Below are 26,798 nucleotides of genomic sequence, written 5' to 3' on the forward strand. Positions count from 1 at the left end.
GGACACATAATGCTCAAAAAATTTATATTGCATGTGACAATATCAAACTAAAATATATAAAAGTTCAATACAAAGGTGAATCGGGTTGAACCGGACCAAACCAAGTTTGATGGACACACACTTGTCCAACAATCTCCCACTTGTACATCAAAGCCAATTCCCCATACATTTTAAACCCATGCCCTCCACGTGTTTCTCAAACACACCTGGTGACAAACCCTTTGTCATGGCATCAGACACATTTTCAGTTGTGTCCACTTTGGAGATACTCACGTCATCCTGCTGGATAATCTCTCTGATGAGGTAATACTTTCGCTACACGTGCTTGTTCCTCTGATGAGCCCTAGGCTCCTTAGCTTGTGCAATGGCCCCTCTGTTGTCACATAACAGGGGAATAGGGCCCTTGACAAGATCAAGGACTACCTCCAAATCTGATAGGAATTTTCTCAGCCAAACACCTTCTTTTGCTGCATCACAAGCTGCAAGGTATTCTACTTTAGTAGTAGAATCGGCTGTAGACTTTTGTATCGCACTCCGCCACACAATGCCACCTCCACCCATTAGATATACCATCCCGGACGTGGATTTTTTGTCATCCTTGTCAGTTTGGAAATCCGAATCTGTGTATCCTAATACTGATAACTGATCAGATCCAAAAACCAAGAAATATTCCTTAGTCCTTCTCAGGTACTTAAGGATATTTTTGATAGCACTCCAATGCTCGCATCCAGGGTTAGATTGATAACGACTTACCATACCTACTGCATAGCAAATGTCCGGCCTCGTACACAACATAGCGTACATAAGACTCCCTACTGCTGAGGCATAGGGACTCTTCATCTCTTCAATGTCTGTCTGAGACTAAGGACATTAAGATCTGAAAAGACTGACTCCATGTCTGAAGGGAACACTTCCCCTCTTGGAGTTCTTCATACTAAATCTGGCTAGGACTTTGTCTATATAGGTAGCCTGTGACAAGCCTAGCATTCTTTTCTGGCGATCTCTTACGAGTTTGATCCCAAGGATATAGCTAGCTTCACCAAGGTCTTTCATTAAAAATGTTGTGGATAACCATTGTTTTACTGATGAAAGAAAACCTACATCGTTACCAATCAGCAATATGTCATCTACGTATAAAACAAGAAAACATACTGCCCTCCCACTGATCTTTTTATAAACGCATGGTTCATCCATGTTTTGATCAAAACCAAACAATTTGATTGATTGATCAAACCTAATGTTCCAGCTCCTGGAAGCTTGCTTAAGCCCATAAATGGACATCTGCAATTTGCACACCATTCTTTCTTTCTCTAAGGAAGAGAAACCCTCTGGCTGTTCCATGTAGATTTCCACTTAAAGGAATCCATTCAGAAATGCAATTTGCACATCCATCTGTCAAATTTCATAATCAAAGTGTGCAGCAATTGCCAATAAAATCCTGATGGATTTCATCATCGCCACTAGTGAAAAGGTTTCCTCATAGTCTATACCCTCTTTCTAGGTATAGCCCTTTGCCACTAGTCTCGCTTTGAATCTTTCGATCTTTTCATCTGCGCCCTTCTTCCTCTTGAAGATCTATTTACATCCAATTGGCTTGACGCCAAGTGGTGGATTGACTAAAGTCCAGACCTTGTTGGAATGCATCGAATCGATTTCAGAGCACATTGCCTCCAGCCACCTAGTGGCATTAACATCCTTTAGAGCCTCAGAGTATGTCATCGGATCATCATCCGATTCAATCGATACCATGTGAAACTCTTCCACAGTTTCCTCTTCAGTTAGAAGAGTAAGCCTAGTGGGTGGTCTAATGGTCCTCCCACTGCATCGAGGTTTTTCAGGTGTTGGTATTTCAGCGGGTATGCCAATTAGTCTCACTTCAGGAAGTGACATTTCTGAGCTATCTGATAGCCCTTTAATGACTACTGGTTCGGACCTCTGGGTCATCACTTCTTCCTCCAGAAATATGACTTGTTTACTTACAATGACCTTCTGATCAACTGGGTCATAGAAATAATTGCCTATCGTGCCTTTAGGGTAGCCTGTGAAATAGCATCTTGAAGTCTTGGATTTCAACTTGTCTGTCTGTTGCTTTCGCACATGTGCTATGCAACCCCATACCCTAAGGTATTGAATACTAGGCTTACGCCCTTTCCACAACTCAAAGGGTGTCTTGGATACAGACTTGGATGGAACTCTATTTAAGATGTAAATTGTCGTTTCTACAGCATACCCCCAGAAAGAGAGAGGCAGCTCACTATAAGTAAGCATCGTCTGGACCATATCTAATAGGGTCCAATTACGTCGTTCGGATACACCATTTTGCTGTGGTGTGCCTGGATTAGTTAGCTGACTAACTATTCCTTGTGATATGAGATATTCTTTAAATTCATCTGATAGATACTCCCCTCCACGATCTGATCGTAGGGACTTGGCACGTTTATCGAGCTGTCTTCTACCTCGGCTTGGAATTCTTTGAATTTATCAAAGGCCTCCGATGTCCTATGCGTCAAGTATATGTATCCATATCTAGAATAATCATTGGTGAACGTAATAAAGTACTCATACCCATACCTCGCTTGTATGTTTATGGGTCCATACACATCAGTATGTATCAACTCCAACAGATCTGTGGTTCTAGTACCTTTATTGCTAAAGGGTTTCTTGGTCATTTTACCCTGAAGGCATGACTCACATGGGGTTTCACCCTCAGACTCTCTAAGGGTCCATCCCTCACCAATCTATTGATTCGGTCCACGTTAATGTGGCCCAATCTTAGATACCACAGATATGTTGAGTCCACTGGAGCTGCTTTCTGTTTCAAAACAACATTTGAAACTACATTCGTTCTAACAGGGCAATCTAGAAAATACAAACCACTTTGCATATATCCGGATGCCACAAAAGAATTATTAAAACGAATAATTAACTTAGAATTAAAGGAAAAACTATATCCGTCCAAAGTAAGTTTTGAAACTAAAATTATCTTCCTCTTAAAAGAGGGTACATAATAGCAATCCTTTAAAACTAAACTAGCAGAACTAAAATTTAAAATAAAAGTTCCCACAGCCATCGCCATGGTCTCAGCTCTAGTGCCCATCCGAAGACGCACCTCATTTCTTTTCAGGTTCCTTGTCTCCTTGAACCCCTGCAAATCATTGCAAATGTGAACAGTGGAACCACTATCCACCAACCAACAATTGGTCGGTTCAAAAGATAAATTAGACTCATAAAGAACGTGAACATCATATGTACCTTCTTTAGCAGCCTCTGTTTCATCTGGCTTCTTGTCTTTCACAGTAGCCAGGTAAGCACTATAGTTTCTTTTCCAGTGACCCTCCTTCTTACAATAGAAGCACTTGCCTTTGTCTTTATTGTCAAACTTCCCACCCTTGGGTTTCAGGGTCTTACCCTTACTTCCCTTTTTCTTCTTTTTCCCACTTGAAGAAGGCTTTGCCTCAGTTGCATTGACCTCAGCTTTGTCCTTTTTCAAGGACGCTTCAGCCTCTACCACTGCATTAGCAAGTTCGATGAGCTCCATCTCCTTCTCGGACATCTTGTAGGACATCCTAAAAGGTGCGTAGGCAGAAGTGAGTGACGCTAAGATCACATCAGTCTTATATCGCAGGCTGAAATCAGTCCCCATGGATTTCAAATTTTCAAACAGATTGATCATTTTCATTACATGATCCATCACTGGAGTCCCCTGGGACATCTTGGAGTTATGGATTTGACTCACCGCATCAGAATGTGCGTGTGTCAACGCTCTGTTGAACAATTCAGCAAGCTTATCCATTTTACCCCAGCAGTGCGTATATCCTTGATCGAGTCGCAATCGACTTTTCCAACGATCCTAGGATATAGAGTGATGCCTTGGAATCCCTCATGAGGAACTCCTGAATCTCTTCATTTGCCTCAAAATCGTTCGGGTCAGGTTGAGGAGGAACTTGTTCATCTAAAACTGTGTACAGTCCTTCAGCAGTCAGGAGCAACTTAATGCTCTGGTACCAATCGACATAGTTTGTACCATTAAGTTTGTATTCGCTAATGAGTGTTAACAGGTTGAAATTAACGGCAGCTATCGTATATTAATCTACCCATGCACAAGTAAATAACCACATGTCAATTAATGACCATTGAAAATAATAAATTGAGCACACACATCAATGGTCTTTCATGATTTGGGTTTCCCTCATAATCCAAAAGATGAATTGGATACCTACAACCCTTGTATGCATAACTTACCCTGTCGGGAGTCATTATACACACCATGGTAATGTGGACTAAGCTGTCCGCCTCATGGGCTTCCAATATTTTTGGCCACCTGGGTGTCATGTTCAGATCCTGTCGGCTGACATACACCCAAGTCATGTACTTACCTATTGCATTAGTTAGAATCATGGAATCATGAAAAATGGCCCACTGTCGTAGTGCCCTTTCACTATCTATACCCTAACGTATCTTGATAGAGGTAAATATAGATAAATGTGTGACAAAGGTCCTAGCAATGTCCTGTCGGCTTATGTGGGGTCATGTCACACACTTTCTACATTTATCTTCAATAGGCCATGACATGTCTACCGATTAAGACTAGTCTATATCATACATGTATTATCAATTAAGAGGGGTTAAGCAACTCTCACATACATGGATAGATTTAAACAATATAATTAATCAACATTAATTAAAAGTGATTATGGGATGGCGGCATTTTTATCAGAAACAATTAAAGAACTCTCCCAATAAAAATAAAACTAATAACTTTGGGTGCATTTATCATGCCATGGATGCCACACCTTGATCATCTCCTCCGCCCTATCACGTCTTCAAAGTAGGTGACTTGCATCTCCATATGCTTTAAGCGCCACATGTGGATTGCCATCAACATGCCCTGGGAGTCCTAACTCCTCTAAAATTATAATGAAAACCTAGGAAAAATTCTATATACTTTCTTTTCCATAATAATAAAGAAACCTCGCATGGAGAAACCAACCCATCATTTGGGCTGCCCACGGGGTGGAGTACATTTGTTTATTAAAAAGATAGGGGGAGAGAGACAAAGAGAGAGAAATATCACATCCACCCATAAACTCATGTATCACATACATAAATAATCCATCCATTTATTAGAATGTCATTCCCATAATCACATTATAATATAATTTCATACATGGGCATTAAAGCAAGTAAACTAATAAAAATTACATGGATTCCTTCAATCATTGAACCACCACATCACATATGATAACATGTATCCAAGCCCATAAAATTAAAATCATAATTTTAATTGCAAGTGGGTGGAGGGATCCCTTCACCCATCTTCTTCCTCCCAAAAACAAAACAAATTAATAAAAATTCTATTTTGAAAATTTTTTTTTTTTTTTTTTTTTATGTTAAACTGGAGGGAAAACAAGGGGTGCATGCAGCCCACATGTGCAGGCTACAGGCACTCCTTGCGCAGCCTTTAGGCCCAAGGCCCACGGACAGCAGCCCACGGATAGCAACTTGCAGGCCGCAACCCGCAAGCTTGCTGCCCCGCAGACAGCAGCCCCTATATAGGCCACGCACATGGGCAAGAACAAGGGGGAGGGCATGCGCAGAGGCTTAGCAGCATGCTCTCCCCCCCCCCCCACATAAAATCATGATAAAAAATATTTAAATAAAAATTAATGATCATAACATACATGGATACATGTTTCAATAATTGAAAATAACAAATTACAACCAAATCCATCATCACATGGGTAGGTTGTTACACTAACAACCTTGTAACTACCCATGTGCATATGGGAGGGTTATTATAACAACCATAATTTAACCACCCATGTGCAACTTGCATCCCACTCATGAAAATCATATTAAACTATTAATTATTCAATATTTATGGGTGGTGAAGGTGGCTCTGATACCACACTGTTGGTGAAACAACGGTCCAGGGCTCAAACCATGGTTCCCTAGGAAAATCAATTAGGGTATTGCACATCCTGGGTTATCCCATAGTGTCCCATGGGTGCCCCATTTTAATTTTAGGGTTTCCCATGGTCTCCCATGGGAACCCTGGTGCATCCCTAATAGGGTTTCTCCTTCCCTCATTTGTCCCACGCAATTATAGGACACATTAGGGACAGAGAAAAAACATCTCTAGTCATCACATGGCAAGAGGGATCCATCCTATACTCGAATGCGCAACGAAAATAAATCGATTCGAGTTTCTTTCGCATCCCATAAATATTAATAATCAATAAACTGAAGGAATTAATGAAGAACTACTAACCTGGTGAGCCTCAAGTGTTGCTCCTCTAATAGACAATGGTTCTTCCTCTAGTGAGCGCTCCAAGCAAATAGATCTGAACCTCCAATGGTGCTACCAAGGTTTTTCAAGCCAATCCCAGATGCTCTCAAATTCTTCAGCACAGATCTAGGGTTTCACAAACCCTAACTCTCAAACACAGATGAGAGAAACTAGAAGAAGAAGAAGAGATCTCAAAGAGGGAGAAAGAGACCAAAACGCAGAAGAGGGAGCTAGGCAAAAACGTGGAGCGCTGCTCCCCTCCTGCGTTTTCTGATCCTTTTATAGATCTAGGGTTTTAATTAAACCCTGGATGGATTACTTTAATCCCAGTGAGAGTCTGTCTCTCTCTCTCTTAGTTTGGCAGCTCTGTTTAAACTCAAAGTACTTCTAAAAGGGGAAGAAGCAGAATCTAATAGGGAAAGTATTAATTAACTACTTTATTTAATTATTAATGGATAATTAGAATTAGCACCAATTCCATTAATTAAATAAAGAGCTAATTAAATTAGCAAATTCCAAATAACTCCCTATATAATAACTATTATCATATACAACCCCCCCCCCACTAATCAACACCATCATTTTGGAATCTAGGGCACGTACACATGTACTGCCAAACCCCAATCCATAGTACAAGTCCATATACGAACGTTTGTGCATCTGATCGGGTCCCGCAAAACTCGATAAAATACTTTGTTCAAATAATTATAAATAATGTATCATTTTATGTAAAATAGATTTTTGCAAAACCATTTCCAAAACGGCACTAGATCCAGATTCTGATCCGACCATGCACAGACAGTCTCTATCTTGGTGTTCCCCAATCGGGCAGTGGTGACCGTGTTAGATAACTCCTTCACTCACAAAGTGTTCACGCATTCCCAGAACACTGGCTTTAACTCGCTTGAGTCTCAGTCATTGATGAACCAAAGAATGCGATCACACTTTGCAGTGACAGGGTTCCCTCAGGTACAGGGAGTCGGTGACACATGTTTATCCCTTCCTACATCTAGCAGTAATACATGAGGGAATCAACAAAGTAGATTCTTCGCCAAGGCACACATCAAACATGTGAGCACTCGCATTCGTACCCTGACATCACATGTCTAGGCATACCCAATTGCGACGACCATTATGATAAGGGTGCCCAGCCCAAACCCTAGTCGTGACTACCATTTTAAGTAAAACTTACGGACACATAATGCTCCAAAAGTTTATATCGCATGTGACAATATCAAACTAAAATATATAAAAGTTCAATACAAAGGTGAACCGGGTTGAACCGGACCGAACCGGATTTGATGGACACACACTTGTCCAACAATAAAAGATAAGATCTGAAAGTGGAGAACTCACTTGGGATTCTGATTTATTTATTAATATTTCTAGTTCCGTTAAGGTTTTGTGAGCATTTTATTTACACAGATGGAGTTTCTTGATAACACAGAAAGGCAACAACAATTGATTGCCTAGCAGAATGGAACTATATTGGTGAATCGAATTGGTACTATATTGGAGAACCGAATTAGACCCGTATTGAAAAACCGAATTAGAACCGTAACCAAACCGAATCGAGCAAGTTCGGATTCGGTTTCCACTTCCAAAACCGAGTCGGTTCTCGTTTCGCTTTACACCATCAAGGCATGGAACCGAACCGATTGACACCCTTATCGAAAATCGACGTGGAATATATCGTCAAAAAGCTCATTCCAGCACTTTTCAATGATGTGAGACGCAAGCGCAGCCTTAACTGCTGATTTTGAAGCAAACATGCCGCAAGTGAGCGCACTGGCCATACAATGTACATGGGAATTGAGAGCCAATTCGCACTGCTCTCACACCAATGTGTAGTGTCCGATCAGAGGGACAGACGACACTAATCCGCAATGTCGAAATCCATTTTTTAAAATATTTTCTTTTAGGGAGAACATTTTCTGTACCAGGGGCACAGGCAATGCCCAGACACATGGGGGTCGGCAAAATGACCACCCTACCCTCCTAAATGGTAGGCCCATGTGTCTGGGTGTAGGCTGCACTGCAGCACAGAGAACATCAGCCCTTTCTTTTAATACAATGGGGTTAATTTGGTTAATTTCAAAATCCAAAATTCAAATTTTACCAAAGTCCGAAACAATAGTTGTTGAATCTTCTTGTGTCATCATCACCAAAGGGATGACAAAATTTTATGTCTACAGATTCTGAGACTTGGATGGAACAAATGAGGAAGAAAAAACGATTGGGGAATGACTGATCTTGAAGTTTTTTGTTGTTTGGTATAAAATCTTGAAGTTAAGAGGAAGCAAAATCAGCAATTGAACTAGTCTCCACCGATTTTGATCGGCCTGAACTCCGAAAAAAGCTTGATGTTTTGAAATGAGAATTAGGGATCAGGTCTAATCTAATTCGACTGGAGTCGGCCAAACCCCTAAAAAAGACCGATTTATGAAGCAAAAAGAGGGAATCGGACTCAATTAATTTCAATCCGATTCAACATGCTGGTTGCGAACTGAAAAGTGAAACATGAAAATATGACAGGCGCAATCTAGTGATAAGCAACATTTTTTTTTGGGGTGGAGGGGCGGGGGGAAGGAATAGGAGATGACTAATATATTTTGATCAACTTATGAGTGAGTTTGATGATAAGAATATTAATTAATACCAGAAAGGAAACACTGAAATTATTGTAATGCACAAACACTGTTCAACCTTTAATGAACTAAAAAATCTCATTCAATCAGATGTTTCTGCACGCGCTCTTATTGGCCCCCATGTTGATACAGGCATAGACAACGATCTCTTGCCTTTAGTTTTTTTTTTTTTTTTTTTTTTTTTAATCAAAGAAGGTGAAAAAATGCCTCCACCAAGCGAATTTATTTAAAAAAACTAATGACATTCTTCCTGCAGTTTAAAACAGCAGAGTTAACAAGAAAAGAGGGTGGCTCAACCCACCAGACTTTAGACAAATGAACCACAGAAGTCCCTTTAGCCAGGATATGAGCTTCACTGTTACTAGAACGGGGAACAAACCTAAAATTAACACGTACTATCAAAATTATTACACAACCATAGAATATCCTGAATTAAAATGTTAGAAGCCCAATCTAGGGCAGTTGCAGAGCCATTAAGGCATGAGATAAGACCTAGCGAATCCGAGCAACAACAGAGATGTTGTAACAATAAACTTCTAACTAGCAGTAAGCCGTCCCTAAGAGCTTCAGCCTCCATTGAAGCAGCAGAAAAACTCAGCCTAATCTACATTTAGCAGCAACGAACTTCCCGCCTTTTGTACACACTTTCATTACCAACCACGCTGGTGCAGAAACTATATGATCGGTTAGTGTTGTTTCCCTTCTCGGACTTCAAATTTATAACAAGGTCAAAAGTCTGTACATCGGATGGGCATCGCACTTAATTAAGAGAACCTCCAATTACCACGAGTACCACAAAATTAGGAGAACCTCCAATTACCACAGCATCGCACTTATTTTTAATTTCATGTTAAAAATAAAATACTATTCTTTTTTCTTTTGATGATCTCACCAACACCCCGCCACCACCACAATCTTCCTGGTCCCAACCTGCCATCATCACACCCACCCAAGAAAATATAGAAATCTAATGCAATAGAAATTTGAAATAGCGCAGTTGTTTCACTTTTGAAAATAAAATTGATTTCACTTTTGAAAATAAAATTGATTTCACTTTTACACTAGCACATGGTAATTTGATAGATAATAATAATTTCATGTTAAAAATAAAATATTATCTTTCTTTTTTTTTATGATCTCACCAAACATCAATAACCCCCCCCCCCCCCCACCATCACACCCTCCCAAAGAAATATAGAGAATCTCTATTTTAAAAATTCTATTTTAGAAATTGAAACATCGAATGGATTTCTTATTCTTGAAATATTTTAGATTGATGCAACCTAAAGAATTTCAATTTCTTGAACAAAAATCTATTTGTTGACTATTTCATGAAATCAATCCGAAATTGAAATAAACATCATACCAAATCTTACCCTAGTGAATAACTAAAGAAATTGAAATTGAACATCATCCCTATACAAATTTTGCAGGCTAGTCTATCTCCTTCCTTTAGGAGACTGTCTATGAGTCCTATATATTTACAAGATGGACAAAGCCCCATGCATATTCTTTATGCAAAAAAGAGCTATTCATCCTTCGAATCATCATCTTCAGTTAGAGCAGGTGTCTTGCAGATCGGGCAGACATTCTTCATAGACAACCATTTCTTGATACAATTCACATGATAATCATGGCTACAGTTATTCAATGTCCCAACCTCTTCCCTGTCCTTGTACCCTTCCTGTCAATTAGGAACCAAATTAACAATCCAAATATTTTCAAACTTAAGGATTAAAATGTTCCATAGTTGGAAACAAAGCATTCAGTTAAATCTTACCAGGCAGATCACACAAGTTCCTTCCTCCTCCTGTATTTGATCTGAGGAACAATATATTGTCTCTGTCATACACTTTGAAATCGTATCTCCTGACAAGCCTGTGTTGACACTCCCAATCCTTTCTCCTAGAGCGACGAGTTCCTGCACCAAGCCAACAATTTTGACTTCTCAGACTGATTCAAAGCTAGCAAATATCAAGATAGAAAAAAGTGCAAGAAACAAGAGATTATAACAACCTCATAACTCATGTTGTCTACATCTAGCCTCATCTCCCTATGCTGATCAAACAGATTCCTGGAACCATAAAAGGCTGAGCGATCTATCATAAGACCCTGCCAAGGAACAATTAAAATTAAGAAACATTCTATGGTCCGTTTGGCATTCAGTGCTTGAAATAAGAACACTAGGTATGCTAAGATATAAGAGTATTTTTTTAAAACAAAGTTCTGATAATAGAGAACGAGGCTTGCAACCTGCTACGATCATTTACAAAGCTCTAGGCTCATAACTAATAAGAGGATGGGTATTGGGCAAGAGATCAGAGCCACTTTAACGTTGTTTCCCATGAAAAGTGTGGAAATTTGTCCAAGAAAACAAGGCCATCATCACCTGAAAGAACAAACCCCATAGTGCTATCCGCTAGTCAAATATTCTTTAACCTCAATCGCAAATCTGTGTACTTGGTTCTTTCATGTAAAGTGCATCTCTTATATTTGGACCACAAGAGCAATCCAAGAAATACAAAAGCCCAAATGGTTCAATCTAGATCTCTAACGCCATACAACCAAATCAGATAGGACAAACTCCAGCATCCACCCCACAGAACTTTGGGCCACTAATTATTTGGACCACCCAACCAAATGGATAAGTAGGGGTTACAATCATCCAACCACATACACATTAGCCTAGATTTCCCCAAGGCTGGACCAATGAGCATTAGAACCCCTCCATGTATATGTGCTAGATCTACATGCTGGCAGGTCAACATACTAGTGGTATTCAATAGATTTACTGGAATTGTCACCAATGAAGTACAGAAGTAAGATTCCTTGATAAAAAGAAAAATACAAACCTCGGATACCAATCTACCACGGGCACCTGCCTCATCAGAAAGTGATCGGAACCTTTCATAAGGTATCCTAGATCTTCCATTCCTGTCATTGCTACGCCACCCCACAGTAGATGATGACCTTAAATATCTCGAAGAATAAGTTTCAGATGCCAACTGCAGGACATCTTCTGAAGAATATGTGATGTGCCCCAAGCGTGGGTAGCTCAAAGAGGCCCTGTAAGCGGGTGTAGATGATGATTGGTAATAGCCACTGCGACCACTCCTCACAGCTTGAATTGGGTTACCATGAAGATTTTGTGGAGGAATAGCAGGATTTCTGCTCAAAATGCAATCATTCTGGTACCCACCAATCTCTACAGAACCATTACCATTGCAGACTCCCAAAAACTGGTTGGTCTCGTGACTCGAGCTAGTGGTATCTGCAATTCCAGAGAAATTTTCTTAGTAACAGTAGAAAAAAACTGATGCAATGAGGGCATATATCCACAAACCTAAAGCTGGAATTATTCCTCGAGCAGCAGGAGAAACGGAATTATGGCTCCATTCCTGAGTGGTTGCATTAACACCAAGACGAGCAAGATCCATCATGCCAGAATGATCGATTGGATAGCCAGATGAATGGGGATGGCGAGAAACACTGCTTGATAAGTGGGTTCTAGCTAGATTCGCTTCCAAATCAAGAGCAGATCGGCTTCTTACATTCCTTTGTGAACCTTCATTCCCAATTGACAGACTTCCACCTCTATAACTGGAGTTTATGCTGATAGGATCCCAAACCCAATGTTGAGAATGTAAATTAGGTTTCTCCTGCTGCACATTGGGGGAAATACGGACATCAGAGGAACTTCCAGTATTGTAGTATCTGCTACTACTGCCTCTCTCACAGACCATAGAAATTGCTGGGCTTTTTCTTTTACGTGACCCTCTTCCACCACCAACAGTAGGATTGACAGCACTTCCCTCAACACCATGAATTGTGTCTCTGTAATAGCTAGAAGAAGATGCATGGTGAGTATAATTCTGTGAGGCTGGACAGTAGCTCCCAACAGCTGATGGCTGCAGGAAGGGATCATAAGATGAGCCTCCAGAAGCCGGTCGATAATGTGGTACTTCCATGCTGATACTCGATGATGGATAGTCATTTGACCTCGATGCTGAATTCCACTGGGAGGCAGAAGTTACCCCAGTTGTCGAAATACTTTCAACAGGAAAAACAACAGAACCATTTTCTGGATGACCGACCCTGCCTGCAACACAAACAAGACACTGAATAGTTTTAACATAGGGACAATCTATGGACTGATGATAATCACCAATGAGTGGACTACAATGGCATACAATGCCAGCCCAAATCTCCAAGGCAGGACACATGAAAGAGGAGGTCCCAAGTGTCATGCATGTATGCCACATGATTAAAGGTTCCTCTTTAGATGTAATTACCATCTTTATCCATAGGTTTAACCTTTGCATACATTACCTACATGACTATCTAAACGAATGAATCCAGAAACATATGAAGCTGCAGTACCCAAATGCACAAAAGGCTGCTCAGCAGGTATATGGTTCCGGCTCTGATCAGGTTCCATGTCAAAAAGTTGGGATTTGCCAAACAAATGCCTATGCCCCATAATAATGCAACCCCAAAGTCTAAGAGGAGTTAGGTTCCGGAGCAGAAACTAGAAAGAGCAAAAGAAATCCCACCTGCATAAAAAGGAAAAGAATCCAAAAAAATCAAGTGAAATTCTGCACAATGTGCCAAAACATATACATGAGAAATAAGTTCAGATATAAAATTATTTCAAGATTCGCACAGTATTCGTGACATTTTCTTGCACTAATGATGAGAACAACTCAATATACACTACAGTAGGGAATACTTAGACCAAGTATCTAGAAAGATTGACATAAAATTTCACGTTCCCTTCTGTAGCATGAGCCATTGTGAGTTTGATACTTCTAGTGCATACAAGTTAGTACGCAAACTTTCATAGAACTGTTTCTTCTCATTTTCTTTCTTACTCTTACTTTCCTTCTTAGGTAAATGGTATTCAAAAGCTGTGTATACTGACAGTATAAAGCACCAATCAATTAAGCTACAGGCTCATTACCTAAAGGCTTGAACTGTATTTTCAGCCAAAATCTGCCGTAGCTTGGCTAATAGACCGTGCAAAATTCTGCATTGCTTTCCTATACAGTTCAAAGATTTATATAACTTAGAGAAGACCTACATTATGTACACATATCCCTCAGATCCAAGTTAAGCTACCTGCGTGGCGCTTTGACCTGATCCCTAGAGGTATCCAAATCCTTTTTTTTTTCATTTGACTGAAAAAAACCACTTGTGATTTTGTTCTCTAATGCCTATTTCATTTATTCGTCCAAAGTCCAACAGCTTTCAGTTTTGTGATGCTTCGTCTTCCCAACATTATTTCAGTACTCTGGGTAAGCATTGACCATTTATTCATGTCTAAATATTGATCAAAGCTTAGCTTGCTAAACTTGGTCATGTTACATGTATTATTAAAAGCTACTCAAGAGATGTCAAATAATATTTTTACACCACCCAACTTTTACATCAACCTTATGGATCCGGAGGGGGTGGGTCACAAAGGCAGTGTTTGGTATGCATTCTCAGAATGTGTTCTAGGTTTAGAACGCGTTCTGAAATGATTGAAACGTTGTTTGGTATGCATTCTCATTCTAAAGTCTTAGAATGAGGTCACGAAATCTTATTCTGGAATGCACCAAAAGTCCCATTCCATGTTCTCGTTCCTGCGAGATTGTGCATTTAAATAATGAAGACTGAACCTGCTCCTTCTCTGCTGTGATCTAGTCACAGGAGTCATCATTGGATCCGATGAGGAAGAGACCTACGTCGATCGAAGATTTTGGGCTTGTGATCAGGAGCAGGTAGGGGAAACGTGGCTGATTTTAGGGGGAGAAGGTAATCTCTGCTGTTGAATTTGTGATATTTGCCCAAAATGGAAACAAAAACTCAACTTGAAGTGGAAGAGACAATGTTGGAGATTTTAAGAAACTCAGACATGAACAATTGAGTTCAAGGTGAGAACCATCGCTGCGGAGAGCTTGAGATCGATCTTTCACATCGGGCCCCAAGCGGTTTGTCAGAAAGGTCGTCGAATCATCCCTGCTTTCCAAGGAGCAGGACTACCAACAGCCAATAGGCGCAAGAAGAAGAAGAATCCGATGGAGGCGGCGAGGAAAAGAGGAAGCACAATATTGGCACAAAAGAGTACGACGATTAGGCAATCTCATTATTTGCAGCGTGAGGGAACATCATGACTTCAAGAGCCCATTTTGTCTTCTCTCCTATACGAACTGCAACCTTTTTTGTTGTTTTGTTGTTAGTTTTCAATCTTTGGTAATAACCTATGAGGTGTTCGATGAAATGTTTAACTATTCTGAGTTAAAGAATACAGTTTAACAAAACATGTATCCAAACGGTGTTCACATTCTCAGTTAAGAATGCATTCTGTGTTTTGAGAATGGGAATGCATTCTCATTTTGAGAATGGATACCAAACACAGCCAAAATGTACCCAAACCAACAAAGCCATACCATGAATGAAGTAGAAAGTCAAATGATCAAAAACTTGACTCAATTTAATCTGGATGAGGCAGGAGTAATCTCTCAAGTTTCAAATAACTGTACACAATACCAATCACCATATTGAGAATTCACAAAATAGTCCAAACTCCAAATTTCTATTTTGGTCAGCTGAAGTGTCACTGATCCATCAGAATTTAAATCACACAAAAAAAAATGTTAGTTATTATTTCTCAAATGGGTGACAAAAAAACTTATATTCAATTAAGGGACTACCCTAACTATACCTTTCCCATGCTACCCATCTCTCCTATACAGAGATTAAACTACCAAGAATATCGGCATGAACCACCAAATAGAAAACTGATGGAGCAAATAAGGTTTTCCCACAAAAACACAATGTGGAAAGATATGCAGCACCTCAACATAAAAGAAAATGACCTCTATACAAAATTGAACAGCAGAAAATCAAAGAATCCCCCACGACCACCACCAGGAGAAAGAAACCCCTCCCTCTCAACCCCCTCTCCCTCCCTCCCCCCCCCCCCCCCAAAAAAAAAGGGAAAATCCCAAAAAGTAGTGGTAGAAGAATGAAGTCGGAGTCGATCAACAAAACAAAATGGATTGGATAAACTTTAACGCTCCTCCCTCAAAGCCAATACATTTTCACATACCCGTCTGTCAATCAGAACTTTGTAAGCTCACCAGTAGTCACAATCTGGAGTTCACTACCTTGAAAAGTGATCCTGGAGAAAAGAAGCAAAAGAGGAGGAAAGAGTACCATTGCTTTCTGAAGTAATAATAGCACTACTTGATGCTAAAGTTAAATTTTATCTTCTTTGGCTCCTGATTTGAACAAAGCATGCATTTCAACATTGAACTCTGGACCAACCCAGTAGATCATAGCATATATTGGCAGACATTCGATTGCTAGAAACAGTAATAAGAAAGTGAAGGCTATGATTCTCCACCCAAAAGGAGAGGCTTATTGATTTTCCTTTTTCAATGATACATAAAAGCATATTAATTTTAGATATAGCACTTTAATTTAGAATTATATACGAGCTTGAAGTGTAAGTAGATTTCAAAATCCTTCCTTTTATCAAAAGATGCCATTTTGGTTAAGGAGAAGAAGTTACAGAAAGATCATTTTATACTAATGATGTTCCATCTTTTAAAGTAGCACACCTATTTAGTCTATGGAAGTTACAGAATGCAATTACAAATTATTATGAACCTACTTGCCAACGTATTAAATTGAATTGTTTGACTGCATTTATTTGCAGCCTATAACATGTCCAAGATAATACATCTTCTTTCACATAAGCAAGTGGAATTTTACAGCAGGTTCTGCATCACACCTTTAATCCGTGTCAGACAAACACCCGTATCAATGTCAATGTCACCTACGTTGCTAATATTTGGGGAGAAAACATGGACAACAATGATTATAATTCACATTTTACAACACTTCTGAATATATCTTCCAGTCACAAACTAAGGAAATGAAGATGTATATGTTCCATGAAGAGATACATATCCAAAAGTGAAATGGAAAATTTTCGTCAAGAAATATATTAGTTCTTAGACAATTTAACCACTGTGACAGTCCACTGAAATCCAGCTGTATAAAGGCTGAAAATCCAAGTTCACATCTTCCCATCAAGAAGAAAAAAAGTTGGCATTCTATGCTCTATAGCCTCAGCTTTCAAATAAAAACACACCGTCCATTGAACCAAAAAAAAAGAGTCCTCTAGAATTCCAAAATTTTCTTTTTAACTTTCAAGGTTCTGACAATAAGAATAGGCTACAGATGGCTGTGTGAATGTGTGATCGACATCGACAGATTTGAAAAGGAAAACACAACAGAAGATCTTACATGCTTTCCAGCCCACCACTCAAATGAAGAAACTACAAACTAAATCTACACCATATATCAAAGTTACCTCAACCTTTCTCTCTGGAAGTTTTGGCCCAAGGTAGTAATTACTTTTCTACATACTGCATGAAAATTACCTAACCTGAGAAAAAGGTTAGTAATATCAACCCTAACAATTGAAGTCAGTTAAAAAGGAAACAGATGAAACAGGAGACTTAAGCACAGATGCACTGCTATGATCTAGCATTGGAAAGAAAAAGAAGGATAAATTAAGGACAACGATGTGCTGTTTACCTATGGACTTGCAAAATAGGACACAGTAGTTAAGGTGAATACCAGAAGAATTACCACATTGCTAATGCCTTGTAAAATGATCGAACAAGGCATAACTGTATCAGTAACTCCGTACTAGAACCACTGGTCTACAAAACTGATGGTAATCATTCAGCCTACCTCTAAAATCACTTGCTCCAGAATGAGATCAATTTATGGATATGCCAAAAAGATTTGTTGATCATGTAAAGATCGGAATTAAGAAAGATTTATAAGACAGCCAAAATCTTCTCTCTACGTTAATAGGTATTTACTAAAATCTCTAGATGCAAGCTTCATGCCCACAAGAATATAAACTTTCTCACAGTTCTGACACATCATACCCAGAATTCTTACATCTATCCTTGTACCATGCCTGGAGTTTCCGCCATTGTATTATCACATCCAATGTTTTACAGTTTCAGAAATCCTCCCACATAAATAAAAGGGCTCCCCAGTGAACAATCAAAATATGACTGGCCTCTTATGAATCCACTTTGTGAAATTGTAGCAGATGAGATCCATCATGTCAAAGCTAGCAAGGCAGCAATAACAAGAGATATTAGGTTATTCCTGGATCTCTAATTTCATCAATGCCCCTTAGCATGTTCAACCATTGTCTAGAAAATTACTCACATATGCTATTCCCAAGGATCCTACCATCCTCAGAAAGAACTACACAGCTATGAGCAAAAAGCACCATCCCAACACAGCCTCTATTGCTTGGATTAGCATGGCAATGTTGTGCACTCTCCATGAGCACAATTTAAGTAGTAACTCTGCAAATCAAAAAATGAAGTCTTTGTAATCACTATTGTTCTCTCCAAGAGTTCACGAATAATGAAATTTGATGAGAATGCAGGATTTCAGGAATGGAAATCCTTCCTTCTGTTGCCCGGTGAATTCAAAAGGTGCCTGCAACACCATCCATAATTCAGTTGTTCGCTGTAAAGAAGAAAGGCCAACCAAGCCATCCACAAGATTACGCTGTCGTGTAGATGGCTAGGAAGTAAATAAACCTTGACACAAAACAAAGTGCCTGTTAACAGTAAATAAATCAACACTAGAGAATCAAGACTAGGAATGTTCCAGAGGCTAAGCAAGGGGGGACCTGACAAAAAGAATGTAGGATCGTAAGAAAATCAAATCGAGAGAATTACTGGAGTCAATCGACATGGACAACCCAAACAACCATCCAAATGGTCAAAACCACTGGTGGTATCAATGTTTCTGAGAGAATCAGTTTAGAGGAATTAAATGCTCTAACAACTGGGAAATAGATAGAGAGAGAGAGGAGCTTCACTATACCAACCCTTCTTACCTGTACCAGCATATATGCCCCTGTTTAAAGCTCCCATACAACTTGGTGTGATACATCTCAGAGGTCAGGGAAAACACATAAGAGTAAGAAGCCAAGAAGATATACAATCCGTCCTTCAACCTGCATAATGAAATCAACTAAACCTAGTGCCAAGGTAAGGAAATCCATGACATGATAACCAATTCCTAGGCCAAGAATCAATGGCTCTGTTTTAGAGTACCCCCATAGAACAAGGGCAAAAAAAAAAGATTTATTACTATAAGGTTATATCTTAAAATCGATAAGGTGCCACTTAAACAAAAGCCACCAGTTGATTAGTTTTCCGAGAATGTTCCATACAGTTCATCCAACCCACCCACCCCCTGGGTTTTTATAAGCAAGAGAGTACCAGAAAGAAGTCAAGAATGTGGAACCGTATCAAGGCAAAAATGTGGAACGGTATTAAGCAAGAGGGAAAATCATTCTTTCTTTCTTTTCTCCAACTATTGGGTTTTTCACTTAAAGTAAATTATATCTATTAGCTGATTCGATCTCTTCTGTTTTGGCTCACAGACCATCACCAAATCCTCTCAGCGATCCTGCAATTGAAGAGTTCAAATATTTTCTTTCCCACTAACATTGTTTCATTTTGTGCAGTACTGCACATGACAACCAAGGGGACAGAATTTTCTTGGAGGGTAGGGGAGAGGACAGAAAATCCAGGAGCCATTGGAACAAATGAAGAATACATCACCCAACACAGAAAATTAACATTATATAGTGTGTGATAGCAGTACTTTTATGTAAGTATGTTGAGCATATTATAGTAGTTCCTCTAGTAAACAGTTAGTGTAAGAGATGGAAACACTCAGATCAGCCATGTAGGAAAAGGAGGGAGGGGGGGAGAGAATTGAAACCGGTAAGTGGGAGAGAAATAAGGACAGTGGGGGGAGACTAGAAGTAGTTATGTTTTTTTTTTAAGAAAAAGGGCGTACCCAGTGCATGAGGCTTATCGCCATTGTGGGGTTTGAGGAGGGTCATAATGTATGCAGCCTTACCCCCGCTTCACGGAGAGGCTGTTTCCTGACTCAAACCCGCGACCACTAGGTCACAATGGAGCAACCTCACCATTGTGCCAAGGCCCACCCTCTAGAAGTGGTTATTTTTAGACTTCTAAAATGCTAAAATTTGTTGGTTTTTTTTATAAGTTGCAATGTTTTTTCCTTAATTTATTAGCAAAAGTTCTATCCGAGAAGTATATGGACAAGAAGGGGGAGCCCGGCCTCCAAATATATGACATGGCATACACGAAAGTAGGCATCCGCTTCTCTTTATACAATAGAATAGATTAATGATGTGTTTTGAAAAATTTTCCAATCGAAGAAGAATTCTAGATATCTTACCTCCATTTTGTACCGGTAATGATAAAACCCAATGACTCTCAAGTTTAATTTCTATGAAGATGCACCTGTAACACCTCTGTTTTATCTGCAGAATGACTATAATAAGCCAGAATATATATCTATATATAACCCTCAACAAAAATGTTCCAAGTGAGAAATTTTTCACAATATGTATCAGTTCTTGTCACTAAAATGAAAATAAGATATAGCATGTGGTTGTTTATGACATCCACCACTTTGAACATGATGAGGAACCTCTCTGGAAAGCAAGTAAATTTGGGTTCTCCCATTCTGTCTTAAGTTAGCTTTCTTGTTTTGCACATCTCACGGATGTTCAGAGCGATAGGAAAAAATGACCATGGATTGATGTTTACAAGAAAGAATACTTTTTAGAAGAAAATTTCTCTTCATTAATTTCCACCAAAAGGTACAGATGTGAATGAAAATAAAAAGAAAGAGAGAGATATCTCTGGACGTATGTTATTTCTTTTGTATAGCAATCGCAACAGACATCCATGTATACAATAGATCTATTATAAACCAATTTTTACAATAAATTTTTATTTCATGGACACTGCCGGAAACTGCAGACTAATAACAACTTAAATATTCCTATACAACTCATGAATATGGTCCAACATGTATGATCTAAGTGTGTAACCGGTTTCGAAACTATGCCACTAACACCCCTTCGTTCCACGTGAAGTCAAACCTAATGGCTAAGTAATAGAACTTAGCCGCATATCCTCAACGGTCATACTGTCCTGTGGCAATTGCAAGAACTGAAGGTGCATACGCTGCTTGTGGTCTACAGGCAAAAATCTCCAGTTCATGACTTCGTCCATTTCAGCTTTAGTGTTGACCAGCCAATACCTCGGGCCTGATTCTTCTGTTGGTACTTGATCCACCACACACAAGCCGTGCCCTTCAACTTGGCTTTGGTGAATAGGAGTTTCCTTGCCTCACTCGAGCCATACCATCAAAGATGATCTCCAGCCTATGAGTCCAATCAAGGTACTACTTCAGATTGTTATCCCCATAGAAGGCGCGACAAACTTGTTCTGCGATGCTAGGCTCCAGGCTTTTGACTTCTAAGAGCTACACTCTCTCTTTTAGTAAGGTCTTTTTGCTTTTTCGTTGCTAAAGCTTAGAGACGGGATGGTGACTCGTAGAAAAAGAAGAGACGTAAGGCAGGTGCAGAGCCTTCTTTTGTTTAGGTTTGGAACCCTTCCCTGCTTTTCAGGTGCTGTGATAGTCAAACTCTGCTTTCTTCTTCTAGCATCCAACTTGGCCCCTATTTCAGCTCATAAAGAGCATCGTCAAGAGTTCGACCAGCTCCATATAGTGGTGGTGGTGGTGGTGGTGGGACAATGTGAAACAGGGCCCCTTGTTGAGAACCCACACTCCCTCTGAAAGAATTCAGGTCCCGATGTTTGGGAGGAATGTGGATGTTGGCTATGAGGAAAAACAGAGAGTTGTGAATTGGAGTTGGAAGAGTCCCCAAACTGAATTGGACTCTTTCCCTTATTGGAATGTGTCAGTTTATCAGGAAACTTTTAGGTAAGCCATCATGGTCTGAAGAGATGTGACACTAGTGGTGAGGTTATCAATATTAGTCCAAAGTGAGTTGTTAGAAGTTTCAACAGAGGTAAACCGGTCCTGAGATGGGCAATGTCTGCCTCAGTTTACTCGGACTGATAGAAGTTGACCACCTCGAGTGATAGCAACTTGTAAAATAAGGATTAGTGGCAATTTTGTAACTTCTGGAGCAGTTCAAACCCTTATAATTAAACAAATATTAGAACCAAACTGTAAATATAAGTTGAAAAGAAGAGCTTTCTGGAATGTCGGAAAAGGGACAAGGAGTAATTAGAATCGACTTTAAAAAGATGGTTTTTTTTTTTTTGGTAAATAATAGAAAGACGGCCTTAAATGGAAATATTAAGAGTCAGTTTCCTTCTTCCTTGCGACAGACCAGAATCTGTTTCAGATGAGAGAATCTCTCATGCAATCACGGATCGACCTGAAATTTCTGGCGAATAGTCTTTACACCCAAAAAATCTCTTGTAATCAGCTAAAGGACACCCAAAACAGCAAGTGAAGAAAGGATATTTAAATTCTGAAACTAAACCTGGGGAAAATTGAGAAACGTAGGTCTCTAAGCTTCCAGCAGTGTTTCGGACAGGGACTTTGCAGGTGGATTCACCCTGAGGTAGCGATTCCAAGCCCCAAGTTTGAAGGTGAAAGAACAAAGGACAAGGGAGATTGATCAAATCTCTCTCAGCCCTGTTGGTTCGATAGTAGAAGGGAACGAAATCGAAAACAGAATAACGATAAGGAAAGAGAAGAAGAATTAGGGAGGAGGAAAGAAGGATTGTACCTGGGATGTAAGGAAGATAGGAGGAACCAACAGAATAAGGGAGAATGGTATGGACAACCAACCTGGCTACTGACCCACAACCCCACAGCCCTGAAGGCAAACTCAAACTCAAATTTTCATTCAATATTCTGAGAATAGATTACAACAGTACGCAATATATATATATATATAAAGAAACTCCTAATTACATCCTAAAACAGAAATAGAATTCAACTCAACTGGGAAACTATCCTATGGTATCTAAATTACATAAAACAACCCAATAAATTAAATCTCAAAATATCACTTTTTTGGGCGACCAGGTTTGGATCCGTTTCTTCTTGGTCTGGGTCTCCACATTAGAATCACGCCAGTACAGCCACGATAATGGTACAGCATGATAAGTTGAATACAGAATATTGGTTTTCTTACTGTTGTTGTGGGCGAGCCTTGGCACAATGGTTAAGTTGTGCTATTGATGGTTGCAGGTTCCAAAACATGGAAACAGCCTCTCTGTGAAGCAGGGGCAAGGCTGCATACATTTGCCCCTCCCAGACCCTGCAGTAGCGGGAACCTCGTGCACTAGGACACTCTTACTCTTGTTGTGGTTGTGGTGTGACTGCTGGCCATGTCCCTTTCCTCTCCTCCTCCAGCGATTTAGATCCGTCTCTCCTCTCATGCGCAATCTTTTTCACTTCTTTCTCACTGATTCTCCTTCCTTCTGAATTCCTTCCTTCTATTTTTGAGATTCAATACCTTTAACTGGTTCTTACTGTTTGACTCAACCCTAGATCTTAGTCCATATAGCGAACCCTGCTGTGAGATATCTCCTTGAAACCAAAACTGGTTCTGCAATTACTGCCCAGTCTGGTTTCCGCAAGCTTTGTCTTACTTCTAGTGTTTCCTTTGGGATTGCTATCAACTGATTTTAAGAGGATTCTGTGATAGGATTATTCTCTCAAAGTTTCAAGCTCGAACTCTGCTAGATAGGGTGAAATCTCTCATCTTCAACCAGTCTTGGCCTGGCCTGTTGTGTGTTTCAATATGAGACTGAAGAAAACCTTATTTTGTTAATTGCAAATAAGGACAGCCACTGTTAATTTACACACACCCCCTTGCTTTCTGATTTTATTCTGTTTTATCCACCATTCTAATATTCACTTCCAGATTGATCCTTCCTTTAGAACTTACCTACCAATTAGTCTCAGCTCCTGTTTTCTTAACCAAAGGGGTCACGAACTTCTATATATTTACAGAACTGCCACTGCTCCTTTATATTTGGATTTTGATCACTTGGGTGGCCCATAGCGACCCAAAAACAGGGTTTTGTAACCCATGGTTGCATTGGTGGCCCAACAAGGAAAATCAGAGTTAGTCCATATGAAATCTCATCCCATAGAAAACATATAATCAATGTATGCTCATCCTAAGCTTTTAGCTAAAATTAACAGGACTACAGGAGTGGCTTGGCAGATTTATAATGCCTCGACATGATTATAAAGCAAAAAAGCACCTGATACGAATTTATATAAAGCCTTCCGTTCAGGAGCTTAGTCAACTACCAAAAACCATCGCAGGAAATAAATACCTCAGAGGTAGCCGGCATAAAAACATTTTAATATCTTTTCTCACTAGCGCCATTATCAGTAGGGATCCGTCACCCTTAGAATGGTAACCTGCAGCAAAGGTAAATAAGAAGAGCCAAGGCTTGACACTATTCCAACGATTACAATGGGAAAGGTAGAAATAGCAGTCCATGTAGGCAAGGAATGATGTGATTGTTGCAACCATTTCACCTAAAAGCTCGAACTATTAGGAAAGGGAAGTGTCAATGTATACATCAACACTCCCCCGCATGTGCAGGCCAAGATCCCATGGTCCTTGCACGTGGAGCTCACACGGCATTTCCTTCACGCGGCACTGAGGGAGAAGAAATGTCGGGAAAACTCTTCTGATGCACTTCTTAAGAGTTGAACACTTGACCTCTCCACTCTAATACCATGTTCGCTACCGTTTCACCTAAAAGCTCGAACTGTTAGGGAAGGGCAGCGCCAATGTATGCATCGACAATGATAATCCAGTAAATTGGAAATACAACCTCCAACGATCTCCACTCCATGCCTTCCTTACGAGAGCTGAAACTCCAGCTGATCGAACATAGTGGCCCATGATAGGAACTCAGGATTTCAGAAGAAGATAGGGTTTATAGGAGATAGATCATGAAACACCTTTCAAAATTCAGCTTAAACTGCAAATTAGAAAGCCATCAACCAATCCACCCCTCAAATGAGGCTACGGCATTAGTTGTCCATTTGTCATGAAAAATATTCACCTATTTGAAAGAAAGAAAAAAAAAAGGAACCTGTTGTAAGTTAAAATAGAACCACATTAGACAGAAAAGTTTTGGACTGTTGCATTAATTGAGCTATCAAAAACTAACGTGATTAGGTCGGGGAAACTTACTGAATATGAATGTTAGCAAAATTCGAGCACACAGGGATGATACAATCTTCTAAAGAAGCAATTGGAATTTCTGGATGATAACAGGACAAAAAGTTCTGAGAAATCCGTTGGAAGGATAACAGTTTAGAATGCTGTAACCACTGAAGTGAGCCTTTGGAGAAGGGAGGATATTAACAGAGAAAAGTAGAGAATTAGAGAAGGATAAATAGAGAGACAGATCACCAAAATACAACCCTTCTCACCTGCACATACAGGCATTTTCCCAGTCTAATGCCACATGCCTTTGAAATTGCATATTTCCCATTGTTCAGGTAAGTAATTGAAAAATAAGGTAACTAGAAGGAAGGAGCTGTTTGTGATTCAGTAAGAAAAATTATCTTTCCATAAACCTTCATATTGATCGAAATCAACTAAACCTAATCACAGATAAGGAAAACAATGGAAACACAAAGCTACTTCCAAGATATATATTGAAGTGATGCTGAATTCAAATGCATCAAAATCAGCATATGGATTTTAGAATCCTATAATGCTTATTTATTTCACAATAAACCTTCCTACCGCAGGAGGAAGATTACTGATGCTAAAACCCTTTTTACATTTATTCTATTGTACCTTAAAGAGGATCAAGGGAAAATCTCAAAGTAGCAAGCATTACCTTTATATTTCTGTATGAAGCCTATTACCTTCTAAAGCTCCAACTAATTGTACCCCAGGGGTTTCTGGATGGAGAAGAGAGATAATCATGAATCATCTAGCGTAAGAACAAATTTAGATAATACTCCTCACTATATTCAGATAAATATGCCACTCATGTAAGCTTTGTGGAATAGGATTATAACCGATGATGATAGAAGTAGCAAGCATTGCCTTTATATTTCTGTATGAAGCCTATTACCTTCTAAAGCTCCAACTAATAGTACCCCAGGGGGAAGATTTCTGGATGGAGAAGAGAGATAATGATGAATCATCTAGTGTAAGAATCTATTTAGATGATACTCCTCACTATATTCAGATAAATATGCCACTCATGTAAACTTTGTGGAATAGGATTATAACCGATAATGATAGAATGATAAAGCAAGGGAATGGGTAAGTTCAGTACTAGCGCTTGGAAATTTAAAATAATCACTTGATTCCTTTGTTCAAGGAACAAATCCTTCTTGTTCCAGAAGCTCAGGATCTTAGAAATAGTATCTCTCATTCTGGTGATGGGCGAGCAGACCCATTTTAATCCTTGAGTAATTGCTTTCGAAACAGCCCCCAGAGTAGCAAATTCGAGGGACTCATCCAACACTTGTTGAGAATGTAAGATAAGTATGATTAGTTCAGCTTCAGCTTCGGTTTTGGTATACTAGACTCATGAAATTTCAGCAAGGAAAGCAGCATCAAGTAAGCAGGTCACTTACAAAGTAGTTTACAAGAGGGAAATCAACTCCTAGGAACCACTGAAGTTAATTTAATCCAAACATTTTGTATTGCCTCTAATCTTGTAATTATCTTCGATGCCCCATTAACTGTTATCAGATAACTGTCCAGATCATTTCCTATACCAAGACATAGACACACAATTTGGCATTAGGGTCAAAACAAGAACAAGATCTAGATGCAAATTGTTTAACTAGGAAAACACCTATATACTGAAGCATCAAGTTCTTGATTTTCTACTTTAAAGACTGATCCTGTAATAGAATTGCTTTATTAATTAAGAAATTTTCATAAGCTA

At 39.4% G+C, this 26,798-nt stretch overlaps 1 protein-coding gene across 7 annotated transcripts in view; it reads right to left on the bottom strand.

Annotated features, from left to right (window-relative positions):
- LOC122654294 (probable E3 ubiquitin-protein ligase ZFP1) overlaps positions 1-26,590 on the bottom strand; it is a 47,517-nt gene extending 20,927 nt beyond the window's left edge. The window contains exons 1-9 of one of the 7 annotated variants that reach the window (XM_043848320.1): positions 26,205-26,590; positions 25,315-25,353; positions 25,073-25,142; positions 13,318-13,490; positions 12,281-13,036; positions 11,790-12,208; positions 10,954-11,049; positions 10,718-10,858; positions 10,318-10,621 (exon numbers count right to left, since the gene is read on the bottom strand). In XM_043848320.1, the coding sequence (XP_043704255.1) occupies positions 10,466-10,621; positions 10,718-10,858; positions 10,954-11,049; positions 11,790-12,208; positions 12,281-13,036; positions 13,318-13,417 (1,668 nt within the window). In that variant the 5' untranslated portion in view covers positions 13,418-13,490; positions 25,073-25,142; positions 25,315-25,353; positions 26,205-26,590 and the 3' untranslated portion in view covers positions 10,318-10,465. Of the gene's footprint in view, positions 1-7,820; positions 7,835-10,317; positions 10,622-10,717; positions 10,859-10,953; positions 11,050-11,789; positions 12,209-12,280; positions 13,037-13,317; positions 13,662-17,688; positions 18,843-25,072; positions 25,450-26,204 lie in introns of those variants that run through there. The other 6 variants (XM_043848317.1, XM_043848314.1, XM_043848321.1 and 3 more) reach the window with 6 other exon arrangements.
- Between the last annotated feature and the right edge of the window lie 208 nt (positions 26,591-26,798).

The sequence above is a fragment of the Telopea speciosissima genome, chromosome 3 (genome assembly GCF_018873765.1).
Source record: "Telopea speciosissima isolate NSW1024214 ecotype Mountain lineage chromosome 3, Tspe_v1, whole genome shotgun sequence".
In the NCBI taxonomy this organism is placed as follows: Eukaryota; Viridiplantae; Streptophyta; class Magnoliopsida; order Proteales; family Proteaceae; genus Telopea; species Telopea speciosissima.